The sequence below is a fragment of the Vulpes lagopus genome, chromosome 3 (genome assembly GCF_018345385.1).
Source record: "Vulpes lagopus strain Blue_001 chromosome 3, ASM1834538v1, whole genome shotgun sequence".
NCBI classification, from domain to species: domain Eukaryota; kingdom Metazoa; phylum Chordata; class Mammalia; order Carnivora; family Canidae; genus Vulpes; species Vulpes lagopus.
The window spans coordinates 117,475,090-117,488,600 of NC_054826.1; the positions used below are offsets into that span (position 1 = coordinate 117,475,090).

Here is a 13,511-nt window from a genome sequence, read left to right on the forward strand (position 1 = left end):
AGCTGCATCATGGACTGCTGTTTGACTGGCTTTCCTGGGCACATGGGCTGCGTCCTGACCTTCAGCATTTAGGGGGAAATCTAATACATCCCCTGACCCCTGAAAACCTCAGAATGCCCCTTTGTGCGGTTGACATCTCAGCTGGCTTTTAAGATTGTCTCTGTCCTTAGGGTTCTGCTTCTTTGACCATGGTGTGTCTGAGTGAAGATTTTCTAAGACTCCTGCCTGAGATTTGTGCTTCTTTAACCTGGGGTTCTTTTTTTTTTTTTTTTTTCCTTAATCCTGTCAAGTTTGTTTTTTCAAACATGACTGCCTTCTCCAGTCTTACCTCTGGACCTTGAGTTGGTAGTGTAGTGAAACTTGTCGCTCCATGTTCCATCTGTCCCTTGGACATATCCCGCGTGTGCCTCTCGGCTGCTGCCGCATGAGTTTCTCCAGGCCTTACTTTGGTCCTGAGCTACCGCTCACCCGTGTCAGCCATTCACTGGGTTTTTATTTTGATAACAACTTCTTCCTTCCAGCAAATTCTCTTCAGTTCTTATTCAAGTTGATGCCTCCTTTTTGGTCATCTTTCTTTTCTTTTTTTTTTTTTCGTATTATTTTTTTTAATGGTTCTTGGTCTTCATTTCTCTATGTAAGCCTGGTTGTTATAGTCTATTTCTGTTGCTTTAGTATTTGAATTCTTGGAGCACAGATCGTCCCCTGGATTGTGTCTGCTGACTCCTGCTCCCTGAGTGTGTGTGTGTCATAATTTGTCATCATGAACTAGATAATTGTATGACTGGCTCAGGTCCATCTGTCTATCAGTTCCACAGCTTTAGGACTCCTGTGCCACATGGGACGTCAAGCCTGGTACAGTGCACACCTAATGTTTTGATCTCTCAAGAGAGAATTTTTTTCTCCCTGGGTAGACAGAGCCTCAGGTAGGCCCTCTTGCCGGTCAGTGGGTAGAGTTTTTCTCTCTGTCTTTTCAAAGGAGCATCCTTCAAAGGATCCTGGCTTTATATGCCCTTTCCCCCCATCTGCACATGGGCTTGAAGACTCTAGATGTTAAAGCCAGGTTCTCCTACCTGCTCCCTTCCCAACAGCCCCTGCTCAGCTGACAGTGTTCTTTGCTTTCTCTTCTTTTTTCTTTTTTTTTCTTTTTTTTTTTTTAGACTCACTGTTTTTGTAAGCCTAGCAGTAGTTATCAGGTTTTTTTGGTTATCAGGATATTTAATCTAGCGTTTCAGTCTGCTGTGTTGCTAGAACCAGAATTCTGTCTACATAACCCTGGACAGTATTTCTCATGCACTGACATTTGAGACCACCAAGCTCAAAGAAATAAGAAACCAAAGACTGTATTAAACTAAATATAGAAGTCTCAGCATTCACATCATCCTGCCTTATCCTAACTGAGGATGGGGGAATGGTTGTAGAAGTTTGTTGCTTTTGTTTCTGTCTCCTTGGGTTTACTACATTCTCTTCAGATATTAAGCCCCTCTAGCTTTAAAGATATTAATAGATTTGTTAATATGAAGGTCAAAGGAGATGATAGACAGGTGAGCACAGGAATCAGCTCAGTAAGTTGGCAGATTTGATACATATCTTGCTTGACCTGAACCACATCCGTGTGGTCCTTTGAGAGGTTAGTAGAGAAGCCCCAAGGCCAGCTACTTCCTGGCTGTGCACATTAGCATTTCTGCCATGGAGACCTCACATGCAGTGCCTTGGAAGATAGGTTTGTTTTTGTTGTTGTTTTTAAAGATTTTATTTATTTGAGAGAGAGAGTATAAGCAAAGGGAAGGGCAGAGGGAAAGGGAGAAGCAGGCTCCCTGCTGAGCAGGGAGTCCCATGTGGGGCTTGATCCTAGGACCCTGAGATCTTGCCCTGAGCCAAAGCAGACGCCCAACTGACTGAGCCACTCAGGCGCCCTGGAAAATAGGTCTTATGACTAGAATTGTTGAAGATCTACTGTCCTTGTGTGTCATATTCTGTCAAAGGCATTGCCCTTCCCTTTGTATCCTCGTGCTGTGGTAGAGTTGATGGCCAGCTGTATGTTTGCTCATTGGTGACCTTGAACTTCATTTGGCTAATCTTAACAGTGATATTAAGTGATCTTAATGCAGTGAATGTTTTTGTCTAATGAAATCCATTAATAGTCATCTGACACCTGTCCCGATTATAAGTACCACCTCAGTGACTTAGAAAATATGTAGATTTAGTTCTAGACTGTATCTTCATTACCAGCAGGATTTACATCGTGGTCTGAGAGTTTTTCAAAGTGAGAAGAATGTACTTATCCCCCTTTTGTCTGTGAATATAAAAAGTTGCAGTCAGGGGTGTCTGGGTGGCTCAGTCAGTTGAGCATCTGACTTGATTTCAGCTCAGGTCATGATCTGATTTCAACTCAGGGTTGTGGGATCGAGCCCCATGTCGGGCTCTGCGCTGGGCGTGGAGCCTGCTCGGGATTCTCTCTCTCCCTCTGCCCCATTCTTTCTCTCTCAAAAATAAAATCTTAAAAAAAAGTTACAGTCAGTCCTGCTTGAGTTAGAGTTAGTGTAATTTCTGGATTCCTGAAAGCTTTAGCTCCCCCCATGCTGATTCTGGTTCTACTTGTAACTTGCCACCTTTGATCTGTAATGGCAGGCTTATGTTTGTTATTATTATAGTTTTCTCCTGCTTTAATTTCAGCTTACCAGTGTCAGATGTTATAATTCAGCAATGTATTCTCAGAACTGGCTTAGAATTATTTCTAGGAATTTTACTAAGCCCCTGATTGTTGTTTCTGTAGCAACTGAAATTAACCTTTGAATTTTATGTGTTTATTAAGAAAACATGCTATCTCTAGCCTGTTTTTCAAACTCACTGTTTTATTTTGCAGGTGTTGGGATTTAATGTTACTTGGTAATATCAGATTGATTTTTCAGGTGGAAGATGAGCTCAGTTCTCCAGTAGTGGTGTTCAGGTTTTTCCAGGAATTACCAGGCTCAGGTAGGTGATTCTAAAAAGGGTTATTTTTGTATTTATGTTTAAGAGCTTTCTGTTTTATTTCAGCTTGTATAGATAGTCCAAATACTTTGACTGCTAAAATCTTCAGTCATTGTTTCAGAAGATATTAATTTTTTAAGAGACCTTCATTGTGCTCAGTGTGTTAAGCATCCAGTTTTTTATTTTAGCACATGTCATTGATCTCTAGTCATGAGACTGAGACTCCATTGGGCTCTGCCCTGGGTGTAGGGCCTGCTTAAGATTCTCTCCCTCTCCTATCCCTCCCCACCCTCGCTCTTGCACATGCTTGCTCTCTCTTAAAAAAAAAAAAAAGTTATAATAATAATTTTCATAAGAACTCCAGACCTAAATGCTGTAGCATATTACTTATAGTTTCCTATGATCAAACCAGTAGTTTCCATATGCCAGTCCCTGGACTAGTGCTAGAATGAATGGGTAAGAGTCCCTTGAAAATAGAGATCTGGATACACATGTACATACAACTTGAGTGAATCAAAGTATGTGAAATAGGGCCCCCAAATCTCTATTTTATTTTCCTATGCTTATCAAAGTTTATATTTAAAGTAATTTAAAAAGGCAGCCCAGGTGGCTCAGCGGTTTAGCGCCACCTTCAGCCCAGGGCGTGATCCTGGAGACCCGGGATTGAGTCCCACATCCGGCTCCCTGCATGGAGCCTGCTTCTCCCTCTGCCTGTGTCTCTGCCTCTCTCTCTTTCTGTGTGTCTCATGAATAAATAAATAAAATCTTTAAAAGAAAGTAAAGTAATTTAAAATACAGCGTAAACATACGTTGAAGACGTGGCAGTTGAGTTTGGGAATAACATGAGGCTACTTTTAAAGGATGGCCCAAGCACCACCCAGCTAGTCCAGAGCATGGTTATTTCTCACCTGGACAGCCACTGTCCCTGCTGAACTGATTCTTCCATGAACTTCACACACCCTATTCTGGACCATTCTCTGCATGCAGTCCAAGCATGTACATGGAGTCTCGTCGTGCCCTCGTGCCCTGTCGCTGCCCAGAGCCTTCAGTATCTTACAGTTTCTGTTGAATTAGACCCAAGGTCTGTAGCTCACAAGGCCTGTGGGGTGCGGCCTTTGCCATCTTCTCCGATTTCCTTTTAGGCTGATCACTTTGTTTTAGTCTGACTGGCCTCTGAGTTTCTAGAACATTTTGCTCTGTCCCAGAGCAAGACCTTTGCACTTGCTGTTCCTTTGCCTTGAGCATGTTTCCCTTCAGTCTCCTTCTGGCTGGCTCCTTGTCAACATTCAGGTCTCTATAATGTCTGTCCTCAGGGAGGCCTTCCCCATCGGTCCTGAGGCAACTCCATTATAGGATATCAGGCCCTGCCTTCTTTCATGGCACTACAACAGTATACGGTGATTTAATTTCTTTCCTTTATGGTGTTTCTTTGATGGACTATAAACAACAGGATAACAGAAACCTTGTCCACCTTATATTCCTCATGCCCAGCATAGCACAAGCAGGCACCCAGACCATTTGAACAAAAGGAGGATAATTCTGTTGTGAGGCCCACTCTGGGTGCTCTTGAGTTCTCTGATTTACGTTGCACGGTGGTTGATAGACTAGCTGGTAACTTAAAATGTTATCCTTTCATTTCCTCTCAAAGTTCCTTGAAAAAAGACTTCTTAAATGAAAGTAAGAATTTTATTTGTGGGATTATATTCAGGTGTTATATTTTTCATGAGGAAAAACAATACGGAAGCTTAAAAACCCCTCTGTAAGATACACATTTTCAAAAATTTTAAGTTGTGGTGAAAAAAAAAAGTTTACCATCATATGTCTATAGTTTAGTTCGGTTATTACGTTCACGTTGTTGTCAACAGCTCTCCAGAACATTACATCTTGCAAAACTGAAACTCCATACTTGTTACACACCAACTCCCCATCCCCTGCTCCCTCCCAGCCCCTGGCAACTACCATCTACCTTGTGTCTCTGAGTTTGACTCCTTAGGTACCTCATGAGAGTGGAGTCATACAGCATGAGTCTTTTTGTAACTGGCTTATTTCACTTAGTGTAATGTCCTGAAGGTTCATCCATATTGAGCATGTGAGAGAAATTCCTTCCTTTTTAAAGATGAGTAACACTATGCTGTATGTATATACCACACGCCCTGGGCTTTTGTTTATTGTTTACAGATTTTATTTCTGTAATATTTAAGACTTCTCTTTTGGGTTAATGTTGGGAGCTCATGAAATCAGGTTTGAAGGGTGCGTATGGATTTGTGTTACCAGAAGGTGAATCCCCTTTCTTTGTTTTGGTGTCATCAGATCCAGTGCTTAAAGCCATCCCAGTGCCCAGCATGGCACCCTCAGCAGTCGGCCGGGAGAGACACTCCTGTGACGCCCTGAATCGCTGGGTAAGAATGGCGGTCGTGTGCTCTTTCTTCTTCGTCCCAGATGGAGTAATACATGGTCATGTCTAGGAAATCAGACCCTCGGGAGGGACACTCCGTGAAGGTGCTGGGCTTCCCTCCAGGGCTCTTAGATCGCCGCTCCACAGGCTATGTAACTTCCAGCAGGGCCTTCCAATGTCATCCCCTTGGGTGACCATTTCCTGGCTGCTGAGTATGGCTGCAAAACTCCCTGCCAGACAGGGAGTGCAGTGTGGCCACCTTGGAGTTCTGGTGAGCGTCTGTCACAGTGTCAGAGGTGCAGGAGCCAGAGCCCCCCAAGCACCTGGAAGTCAGTATGGACCCAAGACACTGCACTTCGGCTGCCTTTTGACACTGAAATTGTGCCTCTGGGATTTTCATGTAAAGAATGTTCTGAACAGTGTCAGGGTGTCCACCATAGCAGCATCCATCCTAGCATAGAATGGGTCATGCTCCCGTTAGGGGCTTTGGTGAATGAGTTATGATCCATTCATACAATGACATTCAAAACAGCCAGGATAAACCCTGTAGCTGGATGTTTATGGCAGAAAGGAAATGGTCATCATAAATTCTGTGAAAAGCTACAGGTCACTACCCAGCATGGAGGGTATCGCGTTTTATGGCAATAGAAAATACAGAGACCCAGGATGGGCCTATCACACGTCAACAGTGGGCGCTTCTCAGTAGTGTGTTGTGGGTAATTTTTATTTTATTTTTTTGGTTTACCTGTATTTCCTAGATTTTTCTACACTGAAGTTATAGTTTTCAATAACAAAAAGTGTAAAACTCTTAGTCCATTGAAAAAGAAGGGGCCATAAGTATTCAAAGAGAATCGAGACTCAGGGACATTTGCTCACAGGAGCCTCCTGGGCCTAGGGCTGAGTGGGTGAGGGGAGGTGGGAGGACTTGTGAGGCCCTCCCCGTGGGCACCTCTTCACTCCTCCCTTGTCCCTGCAGCTGGGAGAGCAGCTCAAACAGCTGGTGCCTGCGAGCGGCCTCACTGTCATGGATCTGGAAGTGGAGGGTGTGTGCATTCGCTTCAGCCCTTTGATGACAGCAGCAGGTAACGGCCACCCCCGTGGACTGCCCTCACTCGTGGGAGCGACAGTGAAGTCCCTGAAAGCTTGATTTGCTTTTCCTTGGGATGCTGTGCTCTCTGTCTTTGCCTGTGGGCTGCATTTAGGTAGATGAGCTCTCCAGAGTAACTTCTCAGACTTTTGAAGCCACTTGAGTCTCCCTGTGTTTTGGGGTCTTGTGACCCTTCGTTTTCTCTTCCATGGTGCTCCGTCCACACTGCACGTGAGAATCACTCGTGGAGCTTTGAAACTCCCAGCGGCAGGGCCCCAGGGCACAGAGCCTGGGTGTCCTTAGTGTTTAAAGCTACCCTGGCAGTTTGAACCAACCCACATAGGTTGAGGGCCACCATTTTAGATGTTTTCGGAAGCAGCAGGGCTGCAAGTCCATGGGCTTCTACGACCACGTCCTGGGTGCGCACCGTGTGGGAGCGAGAGCGAGCGCGAGCTGCGGCACCTGTAGGCACCTGCAGATCTGTATGCACTGCTGTGCAGGGCAATGCGAGGTCACGTATGTGGAGGGCCCTACGTAGCGCTGGCCTCAGCAGGGTGAGACTGAGAAATCAGCTGACAAGATGTATTTAAAAACTGATTATGCTTTTTTTCTGAGATGATTTAAAGATTTTCAGAAGATGTTTGAGGTTTTTTTCCCCCACAAGATATTTTTAATACTTTTGGAAATATCCTCAAAGACCTCAACTCAGAATAGGTTGATGCAGGCATTTGTTCAGCAAAGGAAAGCCCGTCAGGAAGATGACTGGTAGCCTCCCGATCTTCCAGTAATTTCTGCACCTGCTAAACGGGCCAGAGGCTTAGTCTGTAAATCTGGCAAAGCAAGCTGAGGGCACCCCTGGGCAGCGCGTACTGAGGCTTAGTGCAATCCTTTGCCACATTTGACTCACCGGTGCGAGGTAGTGATGTTGGGTCCCTGCAGCCCTGGGGGGCTGTCATCAGCGCGCCCTCCTGCCCCCCCCCCACACTCTCCCCATGCCATTAATGTGGACAGAGAGCCATGTGCTTGCCTCATTGTCTTTAGCCTGCGATGCAACATGTATAACTTCAGTAGACTCCTGTGAGAAGAATCTGATTTCTCTGTTAGTGTTTCATCGTGTGTTATGTCAGGGGGCTAATTCTGTCTTCTGTGTAATAGAGAACTGTGTCTACACCTGCAGGAGCTGGCTGTATCAGTTTTTAACACCTGACTTCTTCATATGGGCTTAGTGGGTGGGTTTTTTTTTTTTTTTTTTTTAAACCTCAGCTCCCACTAATCAGATGTCTCTGGAGCTGCTGACCTCCCTGACAGTGGAAGGGGAGCCTGCCCTCTTGCTTTTCACCACTCCTTACATATTTCTCTAACACTCTGGGGATTTGCTCAGTTTTAGGCACCCGGGGAGAGGATGTGGATCAGCTTGTAGCCTGCATCCAGAGCCAGCTGCCCGTCCTGACCTGCACACTGCAGCTGCGGGAGGAGTTCAAGCAGGAGGTGACGGCTGCAGCAGGTCTCTTGCACGTCGATGACCCTAACTGGCCTGGAATAGGGGTCGTCAGGTACGGGTTTGGCCTCCCGGCTGGGGTTCATTGCACTCTGCCATAGAGAGACCACGGCTGGGTCATTTCGTAGAACAGCTTGGAAGAGGAAGGTGAATACATACGGTCTCGGTATGCGTGTCTAATGGAAATTCCGCAAGATGTTTTGGGCACCTAGAAGAAAGCACAGCGCAGTGGTGTGTGGGCACCCTTGCTCTTAGTGAAATAGCTATCACTGTACTTTCTGAGACTGGGGGTCAGGGGGGTACACATTCAAGTGCATGGCTGACAGGTGGTTACTACCACAGAGTGCAGAGAGTCACAGCTCGCTAAGGCTGAGGACCAGCTTGCCGGCCAAGCACAGGCCTCTGCCCTCCGTGGTTCAGTGCGCCATTATCCCTGTGGCTGTTTTCCATCTTCTTCCAGGACGGGGGGGAGACTTCCTACTTCTGTTATAAATGCTGAGGCTTCCAGACCTGGCCTCTCCCAGTTTCATGGACTGGAGATTTGGGCCTTCCTTGCCACGTCCCTAACAGTGTCTGACCTTGAGATGCTCCGAGTGGCTCCTTGGCCCACTTGTCTCACAGTCTGGTAAACCGCCAGGACCTTATACTCCACCTGCAGGCCTGGGTCTGAAGAGGCGTTCAGTCTTTTACATTGAAACACTGTCATTTGATATTGTTTGTAGGTATGAACATGCTAATGATGACAAGAGCAGTTTGAAATTAGATCCAGAAGGGGAAAAAATCCATGCTGGACTCCTGAAAAAGTTAAATGAGCTGGAATCTGACCTTACATTTAAAATGGGTAACTACTACTTTTCTAAGTCAACTATGAACTTCAGAAGGCCATTTTCTAACTGGTTCAAGGACAGTGGGCTCTGTGTCCTCGGAAGAAATGCAGGTTTAGTTCTTTCTAGAATGAGCTATCTCCCTTCCCCTTCCACAGCCTCTGTGGGTGTCCCGAGTTAGCACGCTTTCCTTGCCTCCTGAGGGAGGCTCCACTGTGCATGGTCGTGCTGTTGGATAGGAGAGTGGGTCCTGGGTGGCCCCGTGACTGAGGACTTGGCCACCAAGTCGCTTGCTGGTTTCCTCCCACAGGCCCGGAGTATAAAAGCATGAAGAGCTGTATTTACGTTGGCATGGCAAGTGATGATGTGGATATTTCTGAGCTAGTGGAGACCATTGCAGTCACAGCCCGAGAAATTGAGGAGAACTCACGGGTGTGTAAGAGTAATATGTGTCTCATTCCTTTCTGGGTTTTCTCTGGGCAGCTAGCTGAGGTTCTGAGGGAAGATGCTCCCCTCCGAACGAATCTGCTCCCCAAAAGTGTGTGAATGCTTCCTGTGAACTAAACCTTGGGCCAGGAATCCAGGAACCCTGCCCTCAGTGGGCTCACAGGCATGTGTGGGGCGGGGCATGGGGTGGGCAGAGACCCGTGTTGCCGGTGAGGCAGTCAGTGCCATGGGGGAGAAGGGGAGGGGGGCTGAGCGTTTGGAAAGACGCAGTTGCCTCTGCCTAACAGGGCGAGGGGTGACTTCCTGAGTGTGGCTGGTCCTGGGGCTGCGTGAGGCAGGTATTTCTGACAGCAGAACTTCCCTCTGCCCATTGGCGTGGAGACCAGGCCATAAGCTTTCCTGGGTCGTTCTGCAAACCAGGTACTTGAGTCACTAGAAATCCCTCAGAAGCTGAGAAAAGGGACCAAAGCTGGACGGGTCTGAGGAGACCGAGGCGTGTACGCAGCCCCGTCCTGGTGGGAGGGCAAGAGAAGTTAGCTGTGAGCCCAAGGAGCCGGCTTCATTCTCGGGTGGGCTTCCTGAAGGTTCTTCCAGACTCACTCTCACTTCCAATTCCATTTCCACGAACGTTGAGTAGTGTACCTATTACCTGTTGGGAAGACATTCAGGTCGCAGGGAGAGCAGTCTCTCCTCCTTTCCCTGAAGACGAGGCCAGGCCCCAAGGTGTCTTACCCGCTTCTGTTTGATTTCCTATCTTCGTATCCTGATGTTTAAAAGTGTGGAATTCCATTTACTGACACACTTTTGAAAAATGTCACCAGTGCTGTGGTAATAGTCCTAGGTCTCAGGCAAGAAGCTTAGGCGACTGGGCCCCCGGGTGGCTCAGTCAGTTGGGTGTCTGACTCTTGATTTCGACCTAGGTCACGATCTCAGGGTCGTCGTGAGTTCGAGCCCCGCCTCGGGTGCAGCGCTCAGCACAAAGTCGGCGTGGGATTCCCTTCCTCCCTCTCCTGCTCCTCTCCTCTCTTGTACACATTCTCTCTTTAGATAAATAAAAATAAAATCTTAAGAAAAGCAAAACCTTGGACAAAATACTGTCTTTCTTGGCCCTAACACAGCTCCTGGAAAACATGACAGAGGTGGTTCGGAAAGGGATTCAGGAAGCTCAGGTTCAGCTGCAGAAGGCAAATGAGGAGCGGCTTCTGGAAGAGGTGAGGCTGAGCGCAGCAGGTCCCAGCTGGCGCCCCGGAGCCCCGGTGGGCAGTGTGGTCACAAGCCATGGTTGTGTTTTGCAGGGGGTGTTGCGGCAGATCCCCGTCGTGGGGTCCGTACTGAACTGGTTTTCTCCAGTACAAGCTTCACAGAAGGGAAGGACTTTTAACTTAACAGCAGGTAGGACGGACTGACGTCGCCCCGGGCCTCACTGACCGGGGGCCTGGGAGCTCACACGGCCCCGTGGAAATGAGGCGCGGTAGTGCAGGAGCAGACCCCCTCCCTGGAATCCATGAGAGCCGGGGCATCTGGGAAAGATGGTGTCCGCTCTCGGCTCCTCCTTCCTCTTCTACTGGAGGAAGCTCCCTCCCTCGGGGCCGCTCCCTAGAAGCGGCAGCTGCGGCTGCCTAGCCTGGGACCGCAGCCTGGGACCCTGGTGGATTTGTAATGCGCCAGGCCTCAGCCTTCAGCGCAGAGGTCTGTGTTCCTTGCTGCTCAAGGACGTTTCCCACTTGGCCATGGGCCCCAAGGCACGCTGGAGCCACCCTGTTGGCTCTTTTCACATAGACGCAGGATCCCCGGGGAGGTACGGGTGGACGCCCCAGCATGGCTGGGCCTCGTGAGTACTGCCGCAAGGTGCCCTTGTCCCCTCCCCAGCGTGTGTCTGGACGGCCGAAGGCTCTTCCAGTTTGGGCGAGCCCAGGGCGGCCTGTGCCCGGGGCTCCTGCACACCCCTCTCTTTCCTCGGCAGGCTCCCTAGAGTCCACGGAACACACCTACGTCTACAAGGTGCAAGGCACGGGAGTTACCCCGCCTCAGACGCCCTCAGGCACTCGCACGAAGCAGAGACTTCCAGGTACATTTCATCTTCATGTTTGATTTTGACACTGAAGAGATCTGGTGGTTCCCTTGGGAACACAGACCTTTGCATCCTGGGAGGCTTTTCCTGTTCGGTGTCACCTGCATCCAAAGTCCTGTTTCTCTTAAGACCAACTGTCCTTTTAACCATGTCAGTTGCCTTGGGCTTTAGCCTTGGAGAAATCTCTCTGTAGCACCTCGGGGTTGGGAAGTTAGGGTCTTGGGAGCTGGCATCTGTTTGACCTGGTGTTGACTCGCCTGAGCTTTTCCCGATCGTGGTCTGGGTGTTCCCAGCCTCGGGAGCCGCGCTGACGTCCTGCCAGCCAGTTCTTGTTCCTCACTTCCTCCCCTCGGTGCTTCAGAGCTGGGGATCGCAGGGGTTTCTGGAAGCACTTGTGGTTAAATGAAGCAGTTGCTTGTCGCACAGAGAACTTTCAGCAGTGTCCGTGGATCTTTCTCTAGGCCAGAAGCCTTTTAAGAGATCCCTAAGAGGCTCCGATGCTCTAAGCGAGACCAGTTCTGTCAGCCACGTGGAAGACTTAGAGAAGATGGAGCATCTGTCCAGTGGGCCAGAGCAAGATGCCCTGGAGACCACCAGCCCTGAGCCCCCTCCCGGGGCTCCCAGCCCGCAGGAAGCCGAGCCACTGGGAGCCCCCCAGAGCAGGGTGCAGTGCCCAGAAGATGACCGTCCACAGGTAGAAGATGCGGAGAGCTTGAGATAAAATTCAGTGTTTTGCTTTGAGACCATACCGAGTATTGTTTCAGGGGAGAGGACATTAGACTGAGAATTGTGAGCTGTGCCACACGCGAATGCAAGAGAGGTTCCTGGTGTTTGTGCTTACCTGGGACTTTTGCACACATACATGCCTGAAGGCCAGGCTTTTTAGAAGGGCAACTGACTTGTCTCCTTCCGTGGGTATGTAGAACAACTCCTACGTCTGTCTACCCAGCTGCAGTTAACACCGTTTTCCCCCCGCCCAGGTCACCATAAACACTCGGGTTCACGAAGAACACCTGGATTTTCAAGTGCCTGCCACTTGAAACACTTCCGCTGACCTTTCTAAACATCATTGTAAGACCACATACGAGGTTCCATGTAACTTTTCGTTAAGACCGTTGTCTTTAGAACTCTCTGGGCTCTCCGCTGTTCTGCTGCCCAGGGGTGAGAGCAGTCTTTGCCCTCAGTTTTCATGGTGTTCGGTCCGGTCAGGTTGCAGTGTACAGCAGGCTTGGATTTGGCTTGAAGGAGAAAGGATTCAATGGGATTGTGAAGGAGAGAGCCGGCGCCATACCGGCCAGCCCCGCCGCTCTCTCCCGGGACGCAGAGTGAGGGCCCGTGAGCCGGGCAGCGCTTCTGGCTGTGACGTCCCTCGGCCACAAATCCATTTCTCCCTTTCTGTACTATTTGTAAACAAACTAAAGGACTATCTATTGAGTAACTGTAAAACTCTTGACCATATATATGTATATTTTTAAATATTGGTAAAGCTTTTAAATTGGCACACGGGTACAGACTGTGCTCATTTCTATGTTTAATATCTGAAAATCCGATAGAGATGCTACTCTTAGCCTAACGTTAACTATGCTGTGTAGCACCCAGTTAAGTTTTGATTCTATGATAAGTATACCTTCGACCCATTTCACATGGGAGCTTCTCACCCCTTTGGGCCCAACTCAGAAACCAGAACCAGAAAACTAATCTCACTCAGGCTGGTCAAGCCAGACCACTGCAGAAATAACTGGAAGTAAGCCCTTAATTCTGCCCGTTTCTACTTCTCCAGCAGTACTGCATCTCCTCATTTGTCCTAGGTAACGGCCCCTGTGCCTTTAGCCCAGCAAAGTCAAGCTACGGGACCCCTCAGGATGGTGGGGATTCACACTAGGTTTGTGGACTGTTGTGTTGGAAGCCTTAGTTACACCATATTAAGCCTATAATTAGACTCTGATTGGATGTGATTTCTGACATTTGGCACTTGTCGAAATGTAATTTTTTTTTTTTTTTTTGGGTGCAGATGATTCAAGTCTTCCCTATTTGGTGCAATGAAGTATAGCAGATAAAATGGGGAAAGGGGAAATTATCACCTTTAACAAGATTAATTTTTAAATGTTTTTATATATATTTGAATTGTTAAATTGGTTTTGCTGAAACAGACCTTCACGCTTAAAACACTATTTGAATGTTGGTTTCAATAAAGGTTCTTGAAATTGTTACCAGTGAGT

General features: G+C 48.0%; 1 protein-coding gene across 6 annotated transcripts in view; it reads left to right on the forward strand.

Annotated features, from left to right (window-relative positions):
* PDXDC1 (pyridoxal dependent decarboxylase domain containing 1) overlaps positions 1-13,502 on the forward strand; it is a 52,723-nt gene extending 39,221 nt beyond the window's left edge. For all 6 annotated transcript variants that reach the window (XM_041749901.1, XM_041749902.1, XM_041749900.1 and 3 more), the window contains 10 exons: positions 2,910-2,973; positions 5,281-5,369; positions 6,342-6,447; positions 7,834-8,005; positions 8,673-8,791; positions 9,085-9,206; positions 10,340-10,432; positions 10,517-10,613; positions 11,185-11,289; positions 11,754-13,502. In XM_041749901.1, coding sequence (XP_041605835.1) covers positions 2,910-2,973; positions 5,281-5,369; positions 6,342-6,447; positions 7,834-8,005; positions 8,673-8,791; positions 9,085-9,206; positions 10,340-10,432; positions 10,517-10,613; positions 11,185-11,289; positions 11,754-12,013 — 1,227 coding nt within the window. In that variant the 3' untranslated portion in view covers positions 12,014-13,502. The remainder of the gene's footprint in view (positions 1-2,909; positions 2,974-5,280; positions 5,370-6,341; positions 6,448-7,833; positions 8,006-8,672; positions 8,792-9,084; positions 9,207-10,339; positions 10,433-10,516; positions 10,614-11,184; positions 11,290-11,753) is intronic.
* The last annotated feature ends 9 nt before the right edge of the window (positions 13,503-13,511 follow it).